The 22073-nt window shown below is 34.4% G+C and overlaps 1 protein-coding gene across 6 annotated transcripts in view; it reads left to right on the forward strand.

Annotated features, from left to right (window-relative positions):
- MIPOL1 (mirror-image polydactyly 1) overlaps positions 1-22073 on the forward strand; it is a 313865-nt gene that overhangs the window by 62659 nt on the left and 229133 nt on the right. For 5 of the 6 annotated variants that reach the window (XM_027520983.1, XM_027520985.1, XM_027520988.1 and 2 more), the window contains 2 exons: positions 190-268; positions 20142-20373. In XM_027520983.1, the coding sequence (XP_027376784.1) occupies positions 250-268; positions 20142-20373 (251 nt within the window). In that variant the 5' untranslated portion in view covers positions 190-249. The remainder of the gene's footprint in view (positions 1-189; positions 269-20141; positions 20374-22073) is intronic. The other variant, XM_027520989.1, reaches the window with a different exon arrangement.

The raw sequence follows: 22073 nt of genomic DNA on the forward strand, positions 1-22073 counted from the left end.
TGAATGAAAGAACTTTTTTCCTGAGAAAAAGATTTAATTTCACGTGTTGAAATATACAGTTAATTGTCCTATTGTAAGTGTTTTAGAAAACCAGTTATCCTGTAAATTCTCTGTTAAACAAAGGTAAGATTTAGGTGTGTTCTGATATATTGTTTTAAGTTTATTTATCTAGAGTTGGCTTTATTTTAGCCTCAAATCTTGGCGCAAAAACCAGAGACATTGCCAGAGCAAACAAGAACAGAAGTGCAAATGGAGGACTGGTCAAAAGGTAAGGACTTTTAAGGTATTAATACCAAACCCCAGGTGATGTGCTCCTTTAAGGCACTGAATGAAGTGTGTTTGTTCTAACCAGTGTATTAGACAGAAGCAGATAAGCACAAGCACACATGCATGCACGCACACACACAAGGAAGGAAGTATACACAAAAAGACCCACATTCTGCAAAAGAGACACAAGGAGAAAGAGAAAAAGGCACAGAGCAAGAGATACTGAAGAGAAAAAGGAAAGCAGACACACAGAGAGAGAAAGACACACACCCACAAAGTGATAGAGGAGATTGAGAGAACGACTAGTAGAGAAATGCATACAGAGAGGTAAGCTCAGAGAAAGAAACCCAAACAGAGAAAGGAGACACAGATATAAGGGGGAGATGGTAAACTCAATGAAAAAGACACAGATACATATATAGAGGCATACACAGAGAGACGCATGCATAGATACACACAAAAAGACACACATCCTAAGACTCATGGAGGACAAGTACCAGAGTAAGAGAAACACAATGAGGAGACAGACAGACTGTGACAGAGAGAGAAGGGTTGGGCGGAGACGGGAAAGAGACATACGGAGAGAGAGGCACCTGTGTGCACACAGACACTCTCAGACAGAGACAGAGATGAGACACAAAGTTAAAGAGACAGAAGATACACACACATGCAGAGACAGACAGACATGTATGGAGAGGAGACACATACACAGAAAAACAAAGACATACAGGCACAGAGACATACAGAGACACTTGTACACTGAAGACACTCAGAGACAACCACAGAAGAATAGTCAAAGGGGGACTCTCCCTAGAGTCAGAGCCACAGACACTCGCAGAGGTGTGTAGAGGAAAGCGGAAGAAATACTTCGAAAAAGAGACAGAGACATGAAATGAGTCAGAGACAAGGAGAGAAACAGAAAGAGAAAAGCACAGATGTGCACAGGCAGAGGGAGAGAGCTGTCAGAGAGAAATACAGTTTGAAAGACAGACAAAGAGAGGTCCTGCCAAAGGGAGAAATAGTGGAAGAATGGATGGATGGATGGGTACAAACATAGGTAGATAAGTATAGGACACCCATCTGTATGTAGAGCAAGGTAGAATAAGCACCACACAGACGGGTTTTAAAAATGTTTGGTTTTTATTTGAGATCTTTTACACTAAATCTGGATACAGTTGCAAATCTGAAATGCTTGGATAACAAATCATTCTGAATATAGTATGACATATAGTTGAAAACTTGAAATTTTATGTTCGTCATTTTTATGTCCTCTGAATTTTTCCAAATAGACTTATTATCGAAACATTGCACATATCTCTCTTTCCCCTCTCCTTCAACAGGGCTTTCTTCACCATTTACCAACCACACTGTTACCTTTTTCAGAAGGTTAAAGGCCATCTGAGGGAACTCTTCTGTCATCCTTGAACTAAATCAGTTAATAGCTACACATTCTTTTGAGATACAGAAAGATGCTGCACTGAGTGTATCTTTTTCGATTTCTCCATTTGTTTTTGATTTCTATACTATTATCGATTTTCTTGTCATTTATGCGTACCATTAGCAACCTTTCTATTTGTGATTCTAGGCTACTGTTCTGAGTTTAGAATCCACGTAACCGATTGCGTTGTGTATAAAGGAATAGCAAGTAATACCTGAGTAATGTATATAGTTAAAGGTTTTAATGAAAAGTTCATAGCTTTAGTGGAAGGATTTTGTGGCACTTGATTTTAGTCTACTCTCTTTATATTCAGCTTGTGATAATGATGTATTGGTGTGAAGCAGGAAACTATTTGTTGTAGCTGTTTTTATTCATTTATGCAGATAAGCAGGCAAACACTCTTGAAAAACTCAAAGCAGTTCTTACTCAATGTATGTGCAAAATAAGAAAAGAGGAAGTAAATAACAATGCCCTTCTTGCTTTTGTTCCCTTTTCAGAGGTCACATTGCTATGAAAGCCATGTGGTTCACATTATAGACCAAAGGATCTTTAAGGAGCCAAAGGAATTATTTTTAATATCTCTAAAGAGTAGGGACCGTAGAGGAAATACTTCTCATAAATGTGAAACAACCATGAGAAATGTTAAGGAAGGGAACTGCTGAAGCTCTAGGACACTTGTGGAGAGGAAAGTTTTAGGGCTGAAGACAGATGCATAAATAGTTTGCAGCAGGCACAGACTGCAGGAGACGTGACTGAAACATCATTAAGAAAATTTGCATTTTTACAGACATTTTTTTGGACAGTGGAAATAGGACTAAGACATTCCTTAAGGACCTATTAATGAAACATTATTAACAAATAAAGTTAAACAGGTAAATGGAGTATCTTTTGAGTTTTGTGATAACCAATACATTTAAACATATGGTTACTTTTTTGTTATCAAGGTTCATGGGATTTTTCATAAAGCACAGATTGCTTCAAAGCTAGGCTATTCTTATAGTTATTTTATTTAAAGTTATCTTAATTTTTAAGGAAATGGAGCTAATTAATAACTTTTATTATACTTTGCATCATCTTACAAGTTTCATTATAAGGAATGCTGAAGTGGTTATTCTTTTCCTAGCTTTATTTTAGAAACATTGCTGAAATATTTGACATCAAAGATTTGATGAGGTAAACAGTGTTAACTGGTGAAATGTTTTACATTTTTCTTGGTTTTTATCATTATTCTCAGTTTAGAAAATGTAAAGCTGAGATTGATAGGCAGGATAAGTGAAGACATCTATAGACTGTACAAGCTTCTTTGTACCCTGCCCTGAATGAATGAAATTTTAGGTTGTGGAAGCAATAGGTAACAACATTTGTGTGTTGTGTAGTGAACATTGATAACATCTTCTGGCTTACTTAAGAAGTAAATGGTGTTTTTGTCCTTTCAGGAAAGCCTTCTCTTTTTCAATATTCCTTTTTCCTCCCTACTTTTGAAGAAAAAAATGAAATGGCACAGTCAAAGGGCATATGTAAAGTTAACCCTCAGAAAGAACCAGTTACTATAAGATTGACTGTTTAGCCTGTCTTAAGCATTTACTTATTATTTACTTAACAATGTAAGAAAAAAGTCTTGGGGATCAGAAATCTCTTATGAATAATTATTGGGAATAGTATGTTAAATTACTGGATAGTTCTTAAATTTTGGTGATTTTTATTAAATTAGCAGAAACACGGTTGTTTTGTAGTGCACAACAGTCTGTTGGAAATAATTTTAAGTGTGATTTATGAATAAACATGTGTGCCATAAGAATATATACCTACAATAATGGTAAAAATGAGGTCTGGATACCAGTTAAATTTAGAATATTGTTAAACTTGTTTAAATTTAGAACCTTTAGGGGTCAGTGTTCCCTAAGAAAGGTTAAAGAAGGTTATTGTGCCTACCCAAATTAAACACTGTCTGCTGTGTTTTAAATATTTCTTACCAATTGAGGGTAAGAAATGGTAGGAATCATACAGCTTGAAGAATTTTTAGACAAAAACCTTTCAATTTTATGAGTTTCTTTAATATTTTTAGGTTTTGTATTTTAGGAGTTATATTTAATATTTGTTTTATACACAGAGTAGTTATTTTCACTTATGTATTATCTCAATTTAAATGAGAAGCACATTTTAAAAACTATTTTAAGCATAATTTTAAAAAGTGAGCATAATTCTAAATCATTGTCTCAATTGAAACTTGAGTTGAAAGCCTTCTAGAACTGCTTAAGTCAATAGATTTCTTACATGTTGCAGTTTATTGGAGGTTAGCAAATATTTTTAAAAATTTTATCTTGCTGCTCTAAGTAAAAAGCAACTGTCTTCTTTATATGTAAAGAGGACATGATTTTGTTACCATGATTTTTGTGGTTTTTCTGTCAAATAACAAGGACTAAAACCTAGCAAAAGGTAACCTATAAGTAGTTTGTTAGTTTCTTCTTGAGTCAGAATACTGTTTAATTTTGCTTGGCATTTGGAACCTATGTGCCACCTTCAACCTCTTTTATTATTGGTTCTTTTATCTTTCTCTCTTTTTCACAAATTATGTGTTCTTTTTATGTGTTTTTTACGTCTAAAACTATTGTATGATTTGTAAACATTTTATAAGAGTAGACATCTATAGAAAAACAACCCGGATGCTTTTAAATGTCTTTGATCATTATGATAAAAATATTAGAATTTCATGTCATCTTCATAAACTGTTTCAAAGTAGAGAGGAAGGAAACAGCAACTTATGTAAAATGGACATCCATTTCTACCAGCAAGATAGCTGGTAGGAAAAAATGAATCCCCTAGACATTATGATTAGACACTCCTTGAAATTCAAGGTGTTGGAACTGTCCACATAATTATTTATTCTGTGTTGAATTACAGGATTTGAATTGTACTTAATAATTGTCATTCTAGTTAGTAATGGTTTATTTTCCCTGAATGAGTAACACAATTTGTTTTTATTAATTTTGTTTAAATTTAAAGGAAAATTACACTGGAGAACCAATGCATTTAATAATTTTAATATCATGTTATAGTAGAAAGAATGTAAGTTTGGGAACTAGATTGACCTGTGTTTTAATTTTTCAATCTTCTACTGACTGCCTACGTGGACTTAGGTGCAAGTTTCATAATTATTTTCAAACCAGAGTTTTCTTGTTTATGGAACAGGGAGATACTTCCTTTTGGAGAGTTTGGAAGATGAGAGATTGTGTATGTAAAAGCACACATATATACCTACAATACCTGAAATAGGAAACAAGTTTTATATGAATTTCATATACCAGAACAATTATTTTCAATAATGTAGTGGTAGTAATAGTCTTTACAGATGCTTAAAAAATAGATTGTTGACATTTTTTATAGGGCCTAGATAAGTGGTGGTGGTTGCATCATTGTTCTTCCACCCAGCTGTGAAAGATAGTCTATAAAAAAGTTTCGGAAGTATTAAGAACACAAATAATAGTATTTGAAATGGTTATTATTAGTTTTATAGGAAGTTATTCTCTTTAGATATAATGTCCACAATATCAAAAACTTGATATTTTTCAAAGTAGTATAGTTTATATTTAGTATATTTATATTTTTTAGAATAGAATATAAAATCAATAATAATCATTTAGGGTAAAATCTAATTGTGTCTGTATTGAAATCGCAATTGCAGTAATAATCTTCACACTAGTGACATCATACAATTTGCCTTTTTCTTTTGGCAAGGGTGAATATAAGAACGCATTTCTAATTTTTGTTTTGCCATAGAAGGGTTAAAAAAAGAGCATGTCAAGGTCTGCCTAAATTTACTATTTATCTCCATAGGTTCTAACTTAATAGAGTTCTGGTGGTTTCTTACACATGACCATTGAGAATATTTGAAAGTGGTTTTAGGACTGCTGGCAGTGAGCCAACAAGGATTGATTCATTTCCAGAGGAAATGCTAAGATACCCTTAAAAGCATGATTGAGGTTATACTCTTTTAGAAAAAAAAAAATTTCTTTTTTAAAAAAAATAAGTTTATAAAAATAAATGAGATTCTGAGTGTCCTTGTTTTTTAGGGTTGATATGAATGATTCTGTCACGATTCCTGGCCTCATTAGAAAAATGTAATGGAAAACCAAAAAATTTTTCTAAGGACAACTTAGTCTTCTAGCTGGTAATGAAGTTTATTATAAACCGTGTTTTGGGATTTATCATTTCTGCTCTTAGTAATTCACATTTATGAATATATGTCATATATATTTTTTACTTTTGTGGGCAGTTTTTTAAAAAGACTTTATTTTGTAGAATAGCTTTAAGTTCTCAGCAAAACTGAGCAAAAAGTACAGAGTTCCCATTGCACCCCTACTACCTAACCCCACACAAGAACAGCTGAGTGGTGCATTTGCTAGAGTTGATAAACCTGCCCATAAATTCCTAATGAGGGAAAATTTTGGGAGATAATAGGACTCTTTATTTCTTTTCTTTCTTTCTTTTTTTTAAAACTAAATTTAGAGTCTTTTAGAGTCTTTTTCAGCCTATACTCTTCACATGGAATTCTTACTACCCTTTCAGTCCTTCATTTTGTAAAAATGATAATCACTAAGAAGACTAAGCATGAAAAATGGTAATTTTTTTTTAATGGGACTACTTCTCCATTTCTATGCTATTAGTATGATCCTCTCTTTTTACAACTTGGAACTATTTCTTTGATTTAAGGAAATGCAATTCTGCTTTTAAAGAGCTGTTTTAAATATATTTGTGACCATGAAAATACATTTTTTTTAATAGAAAAAAACTACTTGAATTTTTCAAAAGTTTTTGGCTTTAACTTTTCCATTCTTAAGAATCTGAGCTCTTTGATAAAAGTCCTCATTCATTTCTGGTTAGGGCCCTTTCATACCGGAGCACTTCCTGGAACACATATTTATGACACAAATCTCAATATAATATTATTGAATCTTAAATTTTTTATTTTTTTATTTTTTTTATTATTTTATGAATCTTAAATTTTTTAGAAATTGCAATTTCAGTGGATCATACTTAAGATGATTATTATGGTCTCCATAGTGGCTGCATTTGTCACCTTAGCATGATTGTCCTGAGTGTGCATTGGCATTTTGTTGATTTTGTTGATCTGAATCAATATACAGTGGTGTATAGACTGAATTTATGACCATTTACACAGTTGGTTCAGGTTGACTGACTGACTGTAGAGTAGGACTGATGTGACTACATTTATTCTGTTTTTGGTTGTAAATATATCTGGAAGTTGAATATAAAATTTGGGGTTTAGTATGTGTATATATTTGTGTTTTAATCAAAACTACCTGTCATGTAAGACATCATTATCTTCTGGGAGGAAGTTTCAGATACAAATTTTCTTCATGTTTTGCCTTTTGTGACTTTGTTTTTTCTTGGGGAATAAAAAACAAATTTTGAAGATCAAGCTATAAAATTTTGAAATTGGTTGCATAGATTATTTCATAGTCTGAATGATTGAATTAAAAATTCTAATCTGTAGCTTTGTGGTAAAATTGATAAATTTTGCCAAATGGTATAATTGTGCTGATAAGATGTAAGGTAAAAGTAATTATTTCAGAAAATTATATTTTGACTTCATTTTTAATTTATTTTGTCTTCACATATTGAAACTTTTCTGTGCTTTAAAATCAGGATGCTAGTGAATGAAAAGCTAAAAGTAATCTGTTCACATTGGTAAAAATTATACTTGTATAGATACTGAATATGTTAGTTTTTGCAAATTAAATGAAGTTAAAAATCAAATACTCTTTTTTAATAGTTTCACTGGCTATACTTAAAATAATGTGATGTACTCTAAAACATGGTAACATTCTTTGATTTTGAGTTTAGAAATATATTCAAAATCAAGCAAAAAATACTCTTATTTCCTTCCTTAATATCCTATTTAAGTTTTATCCTCTCTGTTTCAGATTAATTTTTAGATTAATGTTGATCCCTAACAGATTAAGATAGGTAAGGTTTATTTAGCCTTAGTTTCCTTGAATCCACAACACGTATTGGAGGAAATCTGATAGGAAGAACTGGAGAAATCCATAATTCTGAAAGAATCAGGATTGTGTATAAATTCTAGCATTTTGAGTATGGAATGCAGACTATTTTGTATCCTTTCCATGGATTAAATTAAGTGTAAAGATTTTACAAATTTCAAGGAATTGTTATTTTAAGTAGATTAAATGATTTTTGAATCTTTATCAGGAAACCAAATGTTGCAGAATTTGGAGTCACTGAAGGCTTTTATTCAATTGCTTTTAAGAGTTTAAAGTTAAAAAGAGTAATATTTCGGTTCAGCAAATCTGATTTTTTTCCTTTCAGAAACCTTCATTGTCTATATTTTATAATCAGTCAATATATTTCAGCATCAGGACGGTGCTGCATTAGTCCAGGTAAGAAGAGCGAAGACAAAACAAAAATTTTCATTAAAAAAGAAGTCCTAGATCTCCTGAGAATGCAGTGAAGACTAGCGTCGGAGACTTCCTCTGCATTTTTAATAGACCATTGGTCTCTAATAGGTTCTTTATTGGTCCTTCTTTACCTTTTTCTTTTTTAAAAGTCTCTGCCTCTCACCACAGTCATTTGAAATGAATAGATTATATACATAGATAATTTTTACTTTTCTCAGGCTTTTTTTGTCTCAGGTATTTAATGCTTTTTTTAAAAGTTAAAAAATACTAACAAGATGGTGATGATGATGTACATTAGTATAGTAGTCACAGTTGATTAATAAAATGAGAGGCCCTACCTTTTCCTTTTGTTCCCTCCCCCACCAAATAAATGGTGAATTTGAATAAAACATACATCATTTGCATAGAAAGTTATGTAATGATGCCATATAGAGTGTAATGATTTCCTAAAACCTTGTATTTAAAGTAACCTGAATTACAATGAGAGATAAACAGAATATTTACCCATCCCTTATGAGCTGCTGCTGATATGTAAATTTATTCTTCTACTTTGCACAAATATACTTTTGAGCTACTGCTTAAACACTTTGAGGTCCTTAGTCAAACAGTTTTAATGATGCCTCCAATATTATGAAAGTGTGACATTTGATGAATGTCTCATATAGTTTTGATATCTAGGCACATGTCAACAAAAAAAATGAACATTAGTTTGTCATGCAACACCTAGATAATTTATAATTTTACTGTTTATATCCATCTTGACATTTTTTATCTGCCAAAGGCAGGTTTCATTTGGAATCTTAATCTGAGATTTATTTGGTGGATCTGGAAATCATAGCTAGGGTTCCCACAGGAAATGGTCCATCTACCAACAGATTAAATGGCAGTCCTGCAGTTGTTAGGGGAGCTCTGCATTTAACACACATGCATACTCATTCAGTCAGCACTGGGGAGAAAAATTAAAGTAGTAACCCAGGTTTAGGAACAATGTAGCTAAAAAGTCCCATATTTGCTGAATGACAAAGGGTTATATAGCAGCATTTCATTTTATTATTCGTGCTTGAATTTCTTGTTTGCTCTGTTGAGTCTGCTGACGAATACTAATAAATGCCTGCAACAATCCAGACGAGAGATGCCTGGCAACAAAGCTATGCGGTGGACCTCCCTGATCTTCTCCAGTTCACAACCTGACCTTTTGAAAAATTGGCTGGGCTAAGCTGCAGAATTTGGGTGTAATGGTTATTGTTAACTCCAGCTTTAGGATTTATTAATTTGTGTGATCAAGACTTACCTATACTTCAAAGTTTCAAAAGACCAAATACAATCATCCATCCATTAGAACTAACATTGTGTTTCAGTGATTTCCACTTAGTATCTGACTGGTGATTCTCCTGTTTTATTTTCCAAATCTAAAGATGATCTTAAATAAAATGAAAGGCACATGTAACGAAATCATTTTTTCTCCTTTTTACAATTGCTATTAAAAAGGTTACCTTCCATAAATGCTTTATGGGATTGTTGAATTCATAGACAATTAGTATGTGTTCATACTTAGCAAACAAAAAATATATAATTAAAAAACCCATTTTACTTGCAGTGGTAGAAATGTAAGACTTACCTAGTTGATTCATATATTTAATTACTTTATATAAATTATTCTTAGGAAAAATTGAAAAGGTTGAAAAGATTAGAAATATAGTAAGTAGCCAAATAGTTTATGTCACGGGGGAATAAAGAGAATATAGAGTACTATTCTGCTAGTTAATCTAATTTTATGATAGTTTTCACAATCATTTTAGCTTAAATAATATTTGCAATGGTTTAAGTCGGATGATATAATTTTTACAAAGCTTTAATTTATGTGATAGTTTCATAAGTTAGGTAGTATAAGCTTTAGGTAATTGTACTGTGTTCATGGTCTTCATATGGTGAAAATGTTAAAATTTAAAAGCTGAAATACTATAATAGAACAGTTTTTGCAGAAATGTGTTGAATGAATATTGATGTGTTCATGACTGTTTCAGGCTTGAAACAAAAACTTTAAAAAATTTGTTTAGGACCACCACTTCAAAAGCTTTTTTAAATAATAAAGCAAAATTCCGGTAAGGTGATTTATATGTCTAGTCATTGGATAACTTGAAATGTGGTATACTAAGCCATTGAATTATCTTAATCAAAGAAGAAATAACCTCACTAGTTCTTTTTGACATGTTTATTTAGAGATACAACCATGTAATGGAATGAAAGGACATAGTTTATTTTGAATTCATGTACAAGTGAATAAATTATGTGACATTCCTAGGTTTCATGATTTTTCAGGTTAATAAACTTCTATGAAGCCTTATTTTAAAATCTTAGAGCTATGTCCAGCCTCTCCCCCATCATATGTTTTTGACCTCCCCTCAGTATATATGATACACCTTATTAGAATTACACAAAACTGTGTATCTGTGCTTTTCAACATAATAGCCAATGGCTCCATGTGCTTTGAATGCTTGAAATATGAGCAATTAGAATACAAAACAATGAAAATTAAAGTTATAGTATCTTCTTCTTCTTCTTCATAAGGCTGGTTAAGCCAAAAAATAAATTAAAAACACCTCAAGAGAGTATACAATATGCAGGTAACAAGTTTGCAGTTTTTAAGCCAAAGATCCAGAAGTTACCTAATTTCTTGTGACTCCTAAATTAGAATCTCTGAAGAATAAGTACCTGTGATCTATTACCTATGGTCCTGATCATATCTAATTTCATGTGCCAGTATAGTAGTGTTCAAATTATGTTACAGAAACATGCTATTTAAATTCCTTATTTTCCTGCTGTGGGAGTGAATTTACAGAAATATCCTCTTAATTTTCTTGCTATGAGATGGACTTTTCTTTCAGGATCTTTTCCTAATGTCAGGATTTCTGAGTTTTGAAGTTCTGTTATTTTTGTAATTTTTCGGCTTTATAATCTCATACAAACTTTATTAAACCATTATGTATTAACTACAAGTTGTAATTAAGCTTGTTAAGTATCTTCTCTTGTTTGTATGTATCTCATTGAACAAAGTAGCATTTTATTTATTTTCCACGTTGATGTCTTTTGATTTTAATAGAAATTTTTTTCTCAATTGTATTTTTATGTATTCTTACTACAGTTTAATAAGAAAATATTTTGCTTTTAGCCAAGTAGATACTTGCAAATAATAATAGCTAAAATTTATTGAGTGTGTTTTCTATGCTGATACTTTTCTAAGAGATTATATAATTTAAATAATTTAATTCTCATAATAACCTTTTGAGTAGGTGCTTTTTTTGTGTGCTTTTTACTGATAGGGAAATTGATGAGAAGTTTATTAATTTGGTAAAGGTCATACAGCTATGTTGTAGAGCTGGAATTCAAACTCTGTGGTCTGTCTTCAGAGTCCATGCACTCTGGTTTTGCTTGGAAACTCTAAATACACCAATATTCTACTTGGAAGGTCTGAACTTTGCTCTTGTACTCACTCATGTTAAGTGGAGTTACTATAATATGGCAGAAGTTTCTGATGTCTTTTATGTCTGGGGAGAGAAAAGCTCATATATGCATCTATATGGAAAACTAATCACCCCACACATAATAGGAAGCAAATAGTCCAAAGTATTTAGTAAAGGGAGTAAAGAGTATTTGTATACATATAGAGATAGATGATCTACATGTAACTTATCCAAGGAATTGATAGAAGTTATTAGGGGCTATGTTGAAACTAATGTTTGTTTAGAAAAATTCTTAACCATTGGAAAAAAAGACATATTCTGTTTAAAATGTAGGACTATAGTAAATCCATCATGAAATCACATTTATACTTATTCAACAGTAAAAAAAAAAAAATCTTATCATTTTGATGTTTTTACATAATGTAGTGACAGTATACAAAAGAAAGAAGCGATAAACATGAGATTTTCATTCTTTTTATATTTATAAAATCTAATGCTACAATCAAAGTAACAACCTTTTCAAAAAAAGAAAGATGGAGTATAAAGAAGTGATGACCAATTATGTTAGCAAGTGTCAGACAACGTAATTACAAATTGCTTCTTTTATGGTTCATTTTAGATAGTCAGTGCCCTTGAGGAGCACCTGCATGTGAAGGAGCAAGAAATACATTTATTTGAATGCACTTGCCTGTTACACTTCCATCCTTCTTTCTCTTTTCTGCCACTGAGCTCTCAGGTACCTGTGATGTTGCTATTCTGAGTAACCCCTGTAAGATCCCTAGAGACAATTCTAGCTCAACCACTCTGAAGAAACAGCTCTGTAAACAGTATTGACCCCCCAGGGGACCATCAAATCCATTTACACAGATACCAGTTGTCACAAACTATTTACAAAGCCAGACAGGACGGAATTTCCCAGCCTCTAAGAATCCCTATTTGATTCTAACTGCCTCCTCACTTCTGTATAGTAGTTGTGAAGTAACAGTTATTTTTGGCCCTGAGTTATGATTTCTTGGATGGCATCAATGTAGCTGAGTATATTATACATTAATGTATAATTGTCTGGAGAACTGATGTCAAAGGGGATCCCAAAGCGTTCTTTTCTAGGTTAGGAAATAGTATGATGCTGTTAATTTTCTAGACTAAGGAGTTGAGAATGTGATAGCAATACGAACACTGAAATAGTTGACAATACCGATACCTCCAGCGGTAAGGGGAGAATTTGTTAGATCATGAAAATGATCCACAGAAACAATATGAAAGTCACTAGGAAGATACAGGGTCTTCACACCATATCATACAGCCGGCCAACACACATGCATTAAGAGTTTTAAAAAGTTGTTACTAAATTCACCCAGTTTGCCCAGATGAATAAACTGGCTCTAACAATAGCAGTAGGTGGCATTTGAAGCAGACTGAGTAATAATCTTCTATAGCATTATTTTCAATGGTGACAGGATAGGTTTACATGGCAGTGATTACATTAGGTAGCATGTAAAAATATTGTATTGTAAAAATTGGAGAATATATTTGTTTTAAGTAGTTAAAATTCATATGTCCAATTAATACAGCATGCCCACAGAAGAGCAAATAAATAAAGGGATTTATTAGTCATCACAAAAAATTTCATGTTATTTGAGGAAAGTTAGATTTCATAGACATGAATTATGAAGAAAAGATTGGTAACATTCTTAAGTTCATATGAAGAAATGAATTTAAATAGTTTTAATTCTGTTAGTCCTAATGATGAAACAATTGACAATGACGTTGATTCAACACTGAAGCAAATTATTAAAGAAAGTTATAGAGTTTCCATTTCAGACCATGAGAGAGAGGCATCAACAGAATAGAGTGTTTTCTGCCTAGAGGTAAATTTGAATCGGAAGTGAGTTCTTTTAAACATTTATCTCATCTTTCAACTTGAATAGTGTATGAAACAGACCCATAACTTCACTGTTGCTACACTTTATTGATATATTGCTAATTCAATATTTTTTGCAAGTGATGGGGGTAAGACAACATCTCAACTAAAGTTTTTGGTAGCATCAACCTGTTATCACTTGGTAAAAATTTTTCTGTTGGGCCTGCAAAGTTTAGGAAAAGTAACTGAAGACTGAATTAGAGTGACTAAATGCAGTTTTCTCTTGGTTGGTGAAGGTATTAACTCAGAAATTGAATTTAAGTTGACCTTTGAATAAGGTAAAGAAAATTTGGTAAACTGAAGTATGGTACAGCACCATCTTGATATTTGACCTGAAAAGTCAAAGTGAATCATGCCTGCAACTTACTTTGAAATGTTTCAGAAAAAAATATATATGTGTAGGTAGACTGACATAGAATAAATAATAAAGCAAGTGTGGTAAAATGTTAACATTTGAGGAATCTGCATGAAGGTTATATAGGAACCCTTTGTACTATATTTGCAACATTTTAATAAGACTGGAATTATTTCAAAGTAAAAAGGTAGAAAGAGATGACTGTTGTCTACCATCAGTCAGCTTTCTCATCAGGTTCTGTCTTCTTTAGCATGTTTATGCAGCCAGTGAAGTCTTTTGCATTTGTCTTTCATCTCTGGTCTCCATTGCTTGCCTTTTTTCTGAATGACTTCAGTGTCTTGAAAGGTAGCATTCCCTGTACCTTGATACCTTCATTTATTCCTCTCCAAGTACTTCATCATCAGTCTATTTAATCAACACATTCCCAGATCTACCACATCTTGTCTTTACAATGTTACACATTTTACAAGTTTTCACTCCTCGACTATAGCATCTAGTCCTTTCAAAACACCAAATGTCTTTGTTTTTCCTAAAGCTATTTCTTCTCTTTTGTACTCGTTCTTCCTGTTCTCTTATTCTTACAGTCTGTCCGCTTTTTCTTTACTGAACTCAAACCCTTTGATAGTCCATTACTTTGCATATTTCTGTTTGTCATGGTTTGGAATAAATGCCTTTGTGAAATCATCCCACAGTCTTCCAGCTGAGCATCAGGATGTCTAGTATGTTTTGTTTGTGGTCTTTGTAGCCCTAGCATGCTCCTTAGTACATTGTCTTCAAATTATTAGATCAGTTTGTCTTCTTCACTGGACTGTAGAGTCTTTGAGGGGAGAATCTGTTTCTTACCCGTCTTTGTTTTCCCAGTACTTACCACAGGACATATCACACTGTGGCATTTCCATGGATGATTATTAAGTGAAAGTGAAGTCACCCAGTCATGTCCGACTCTTTGCGACCCCATGGACTGTAGTCTACCAGGCTCCTCCATCCATGGGATTTTCCAGGCAAGAATACTGGAGTGGGTTGCCATTTCCTTCTCCAGGAGATTTCCCAACCCAGGGATTGAACCCAGGTCTCCCACATTGTAGGCAGATGCTTTACCATCTGAGCCACCAGGGAAGTCATTAATTAATAAATAATGGGGTCAAACTTTCTATACAAATGATCAAATTCTGATATAAGGTAATGCAGTATGGCAGAGTACAGGACTGTTGAGACCATTCAGAGGATTTAAGGAAGACTTGCTAAAATAGTTTGTCCGAAAAAAAAAAAAAAAAGGTAAAAAGCAGACAGGAAGGAAAATTTTATAAGTCACCTTGTTTACTTTAAAGTAAAATTAAATTCTCATTAGAAGAATATGGATAGTTTCAGATCAGTCTCCAAATATCTGATGAACAGTTGCAGTTAGGAATCTAAAACCTTTTACTACAGAACAAGATTAGAAACATCCAGAAATAGAGCCAAATCACATAGTATGAATTCTTCAGAAGTATTAAACATTTAGAATTAAAACCCAGAAGTGCATTAGAAGTTTATGAGTTTATTTTGATAATACTTCAAGAGTTAATGATTACTCGGATCCAGGAGGGATCAGTCAAGAACCCTCTTATTGGCAAGGTTCCATGTCTGCTCTGTTTGAAGAAGATATCACATTCACAGGTGAAAAGACCTAATTTACCAAGAGTTCAGGGATCACAAAATTTGACGTTAGGTAAGCTGAAGTGGAAAAGAAATGCAAAAAAGCAAAATGGCTGTCTGAGGAGGCCTTACAAGTAGCTGTGAAAAGAAGAGAAGCGAAAAGCAAAGGAGAAAAGGAAAGATACAAGCATCTCAATGCAGAGTTCCAAAGAATATCAAGGAGAGATAAGAAAGCCTTCCTCAGTGATCAGTGCCAAGAAATAGACGAAAACAACAGAATGGGAAAGACTAGAGATCTCTTCAAGAAAATTAGAGATACCAAGGGAACATTTCATGCAAAGATGGGCTCGATAAAGGACAGAAATGGTATGGACCTAACAGAAGCAGTAGATATTAAGAAGAGGTGGCAGGAATACACAGAAGAACTGTACAAAAAAGATCTTCATGACCAAGAGAAGCACGATGGTGTGATCACTGACCTAGAGCCAGACATCCTGGAATGTGAAGTCAAGTGGGCCTTAGAAAGCATCACTACGAACAAAGCTAGTGGAGGTGATGGAATTCCAGTTGAGCTATTTCACATCCTGAAAGATGATGCTCTGAAAGTGCTGTACTCAATATGCCAGCAAATTTGGAAAAGTCAGCAGTGGCCACAGGACTGGAAAAGGTCAGTTTTCATTCCAATCCCAAAGAAAGGCAATGCCAAAGAACGCTCAAACTACCGCACAATTGCACTCATCTCACATGCTAGTAAAGTAATGCTCAAAATTCTCCAAGCCAGGCTTCAGCAATATGTGAACCGTGAACTTCCTGATGTTCAAGCTGGTTTTAGAAAAGGCAGAGGAACCAGAGATCAAATTGCCAACATCCACTGGATCATGCAAAAAGCAAGAGGGTTCCAGAAAAACATCGATTTTTGCTTTATTGACTATGCCAAAGCCTTTGACTTTGTGGATCACAATAAACTGTGGAAAATTCTGAAAGAGATGGGAATCCCAGACCACCTGACCTGCCTCTTGAGAAACCTACATGCAGGTCAGGAAGCAACAGTTAGAACTGGACACGGAACAACAGACTGGTTCCAAATAGGAAAAGGAGTATGTCAAGGCTGTATATTGTCACCCTGCTTATTTAACTTCTATGCAGAGTACATCATGAGAAAGGCTGGGCTGGAAGAAGCACAAGCTGGAATTAAGATTGCCGGGAGAAATATCAATCACCTCAGATATGCAGATGACACCACCCTTATGGCAGAAAGTGAAGAGGAACTAAAAAGCCTCTTGATGAAAGTGAAAGTGGAGAGTGAAAAAGTTGGCTTAAAGTTCAACATTCAGAAAACGAAGATCATGGCATCTGGTCCCATCACTTCATAGGAAATAGATGGGGAAACAGTGGAAATAGTGTCAGACTTTATTTTTTTGGGCTCCAAAATCACTGCAGATGGTGACTGCAACCAAGAAATTAAAAGACGCTTACTGCTTGGAAGGAAAGTTATGACCAACCTAGATAGCATATTGAAAGGCAGAGACATTACTTTGCCAACAAAGGTCGTCTAGTCAAGGCTATGGTTTTTCCAATGGTCATGTATGAATGTGAGAGTTGGACTGTGAAGAAAGCTGAGTGCCGAAGAATTGATGTTTTTGAACTGTGGTGTTGGAGAAGACTCTTGAGAGTCCCTTGGACTGCAAGGAGATGCAACCAGTCCATTCTGAAGGAGATCAGCCCTGGGATTTCTTTGGAAGGAATGGTGCTAAAGTTGAAACTCCAGTACTTTGGCCACCTCATGCGAAGAGTTGACTCATTGGACAGGACTCTGATGCTGGGAGGAATTGGGGGCAGGAGGAAAAGGGGACACCAGAGGATGAGATGGCTGGATGGCATCACTGACTCGATGGACTTGAGTCTGAGTGAACTCCGGGAGTTGGTGATGGACAGGAAGGCCTGGCGTGCTGCGAATCACGGGGTTGCAAAGAGTTGGACATGACTGAGCGATTGAACTGAACTGAACTGAAGCTGAAGTGGGGGCTTCCCAGGTGGCACAGTGGTAAAGAATCCACCTGCCAGTGCAGAAGACATGGGTTCAATCCCTGGAGTAGGAAATGGCAACCTGCTCCAGTATTCTTGCCTGGAAAGTTCTATGGACAGAGGATGCTGATGGGCTACAGTCAATGGGGTTGCAAAGAGTGAGTGCTTGTGAGTGCCTGTGTACTCAGTGCATGACTGAGCACACGAGAGAGAAGCTGAAGTAAGAAAGAGAGCTATAAATGTGGTAATGAAAAGTAATATAGATATCAGGGATGAGGTAAAGTCAGCACTCAGAGTTAGAAATAAAAACTAAATGAAGAGAGATGTTACATTACATCCAGAAATACAGAGGTGAAAACCTGGGACAAGTTGCAGATAATGATATGTTTGTTCTCAAAAACAGGTCAGAGAGTTAAGACTTAAGATTCTGAAGCAATTGATAAGGTGTTGCCATGGGGCACGCAGAAACCTTGTGTGCTGCAGTCCGTGGGGTCGCAAAGAGTTGGACGCACCTGAGCGACTGAACAGCAACAGTAACAGTGGGGAACTGGGGGCTTTTCCTTACTGGCTATGCTCCTTGGCTTATCCTTTTACCTGTTGAAGAATCTTTGTACTTCATAAACTGAAGAATAGCATAGGGCCTAATATGAATTGTTGTCTTCTGATATGCCTCTGGAGACAATTTTTGTTGTTTTGATATTGTTTTCTATAGCTGTAATTTTCTTTAAATTACTTTAAAAGTCATAGGTGTTCAGGATGGGGAACACATGTATACCTGTGGTGGATTCATTTTGATATTTGGCAAAACTAATACAATTATGTAAAGTTTAAAAATAAAATAAAAAAGTCATAGGTGCTTAAAAGCCTGGTCTGTTAATGATATTATCTAGTGATATTCCGTAGTGTCCATTTATAAAATTTTATAATACCTCTTTCATATTTGGGGGTACTAATACCAGCCTATTCTAGAAATGTAGCATGATGAACATCTACAGCAGACCAGGTGTTTTGAAATTTCAAGAACCAACAAATAACCTTCAGATACATATAATTGTTAAAGTTTAAAACAGAATATAATGAAATATCATAGATATGTAATTATGATAGCATATTTTCCCAGTTTATGCCCTCAGTGAATTTAAGAGTAATTGACCAAAAATGAATATTTTCTGGTTTAGCATTCAGCCACCAATAGACAATGTCCAGGACTTGGAGTGTATGACTGGCTATACCTAATTTCAGCATATATATATATAAGCAAAGAATTTCTTCTGGAAGAATGAGTGCTTTGTGAGGGGTACCTTATTTATGTTTCTCTATTTTATTTTTATTGTAAAACTACTCTTCTGCCTCAAAAGGATTTTAAGTGTGACAAATTAAAGAAGGCATCATAAACAAGCAGGTGCGATTCACCTGCTTTTTAAAATTGACGAATTGTTTCTATTGGAAATAATAAAGTACTGGTTTCAATCAGTATTTGTGGTCATTGATCTGATTTATTGGTTAAGAGAGTTTGTTTTGTTCACTTGTCTATGTGTCATTTTCTCCCCGGAATTTCACTATAAATCAGATATACACTGTTCCTTTGAATAGCTATTTAATAGTTACAGCTTGAGGTAGCTCATTTTTATGAGATAGCCAAGCTTTTCAAAATATTCTCTAATTTATTATACATATCTGATGAAAGGTAAGTTAAAAATAATTCTCCTTGTATTATTTCCCTTTTAATATGATGATGCTTATTATCAAAATAATAGCTAACATTTATTGATGGGCCAAACAGTAGGCCAAGTACTTTGTCTTCATTAATTCAGTTAATCCTTGCAGCAACTCAAGTAAGCAGTATTATGTTTCCATTTAACAAAGTCTGAGGCATGGATGGGTAAAGTAACTTGCCCAAAGTTATATGTTTGGCAAAGACGAGATTCTAACTCAGTCTGACACCAGAATCCCATGCACATTATCACTTCACTGTAATCAGTTAACTTACCATATCCTGTTTTTCAAATTCTAGGAAAAAAAGTAATGTATAAAATAATAACCTAAATCAGTGGTTCCCAGCCTTGATTTTATACTAGACTCCTGTGATCACACCCAGGGATCTTGATTTAGTTAGTATAAGGTGAACCTGAGCTTTAGGATTTTTAGAAACTCCTCAGCTGATGTAGACTTCCCTGCTGGCTAAGCCGGTAAAGAATTTGCCTGCAATGCAGGAGACACAGGTTCAATCCCTGGATCAGGAAGATCCACTGGAGAAGGGAATGGCAGCCCATTCCAGTATTTCTTGCCTGGGAAATCCCATGGACAGAGGCTACAGTTCATAGGGATGCAAAGATTTGGACACAACCGAGTGGCTAAACACACACACAGCTGATGTACACTTAAGGTTGTAAACCACCATCCTACTCTGCTGTCTGACTGGAAATGGAAGCATTAATAGCAAGATCACCCTGTACATGTTTGTCTGATTACAATAGGAGTAAGGTTAGTAAGTGCGTGTTTAAAGCTACGAGACCACTTATTTACAGAAAAATACTCTTTTGATCTGTTTAATATGTAACGATGTCTTAAATATCATGTTTTTATTTTGTTTTAAATGCAGACATAACCCATAGTTACCTTGAACAAGAGACTACAGGCAGAAATAAAAATACCCAGCCAGATGAGCAACTGCCTGTGAATTCTAAGGGAAGCATGCATCAGAAATCCAATGAATTAGTTAATGAAGCTACATATGAGAGCACAGAACTGCCAGAGCAGAGATCAAGGAATTTTCAAGTCGTCAGCCCTCATCCAGGTGACGAGACAGCTCACTGCACTGCAGGAAAATCCAAGTGAGTGCTAGCACCCTTAGATTTAGAAAGTAAGAATTGGGAGAACTTTTCCTTCCTCTCTTCTTCCCTCTGTTGCTCCCTTTCTTTTTAATGTGGCCCTAATTTGATGTATGGTTAACTTATTAGAATTTGGGGAGTTTTCTGCTATTTTCATTACGTTAATATAATGTGTCTAAGTCACTGAGTGAAAAAGCACAGGATGAGCCTGAATGAAGATCATGAGGATTTATTTTTTAATTGTTTTGTTTTTGTTTGTTTGGTCCTGAGGTTTTATATTTTGTTGAGTATTGTTTTAAGTGACCTTTCATTAAGGATCTGGAAATAACTATTACATTGATGAAAATGGTATATTTTTCATCAGAACCATAACTTGGCAGCTCCACGAAAAGACAAGCCCAAAGATATGTTTTGCTTTTGGTCAGCACTGTTCTTCATTTAAATGAGTTTGACTTCTTTTAGAAGGGTCACCTACTCTCCTGTTTACATTCCTTGATATTTTACATTTTGTAGTTTCTACCCATTCACTTTATCTACCTATTTTATGAAGAGATTTGAATTTGTGACACCTGTGACTTTTTCCTTAAAAGAGTAAAATACTTTGATAATTAGTCATGTACTATGAAAATATTGCTACATTTAAAGATTCTCAATGACTAATTTATAATTATATTGAAATATAAATATTGTATTTTCAGTCTAGACAAAGTCATATTTATGGAATACTTTTTAACAGAGTTTTATGTAGGAATACCTGTTTCTATTTACTTAAAAATTATGAAATAGGTATGTTAATGAATATTGATATATAATGAAGTAGATAATGTTAATATGTTCCACCCTCTTGGCAGTCAGTTATAGTCTTATGAAAGTACAGATTGGAGTATATTTTTGGGAAGTAGGGATGAATGAAAAGGTGATAAACTTTATAACTACATAGGAAAGGTAAATAGTAGAGACTGGGCTAAAGTCATCTACTTTTTCCTTCCCATCCTTTATAGTACTTGCTAACAAGTTAATTATTGTTCTCAAATAGCATACACATTGTCAAAAATTTATTTTGCTTACCCCTAAGTGTCACAGGAATAGGTTTTCATTTTTAATATGCTGTGACTTTAATAATGAAAATATGATATTCTGTCATTTATAATGAAAAATTATTTGTTGTTCCCAGTTTCAGAAAAGTAAAAATGTATCTGGAGTCCTGACCAAAAGTACGAATTGAATTAATATTCATAACCCATTAAAAACTGAATTCTTTAATTGTACTGAACCATCAATGGCACCCCACTCCAGTACTTTTGCCTGGAAAATCCCATGGATGGAGGAGCCTGGTGGGCTGCAGTCCATGGGGTCGCTAAGAGTCGGATACGACTGAGCAACTTCACTTTCACTTTTCACTTTCATGCATTGGAGAAGGAAATGGCAACCCACTCCAGTGTTCTTGCCTGGAGAATCCCAGGGACGGAGGAGCCTGGTGGGCTGCCGTCTATGGGGTCACACAGAGTCGGACACGACTGAAGTGACTTAGAAGTAGTAGTAGTAGTAGTAGTAGTAGTAGTAGCAGTAGTAGTAGTATGCATCTCTATGGTGGTGGTGGTTTAGTCGCTAAGTTTTGTCCAACTCTTGCTACCCCACAGACTCCAGGCTCCTCTGTCTGTGGGATTTCCCAGGCAAGAGTACTGCAATGGGTTGGCATTTCC

Source organism: Bos indicus x Bos taurus, chromosome 21, assembly GCF_003369695.1.
Source record: "Bos indicus x Bos taurus breed Angus x Brahman F1 hybrid chromosome 21, Bos_hybrid_MaternalHap_v2.0, whole genome shotgun sequence".
In the NCBI taxonomy this organism is placed as follows: domain Eukaryota; kingdom Metazoa; phylum Chordata; class Mammalia; order Artiodactyla; family Bovidae; genus Bos; species Bos indicus x Bos taurus.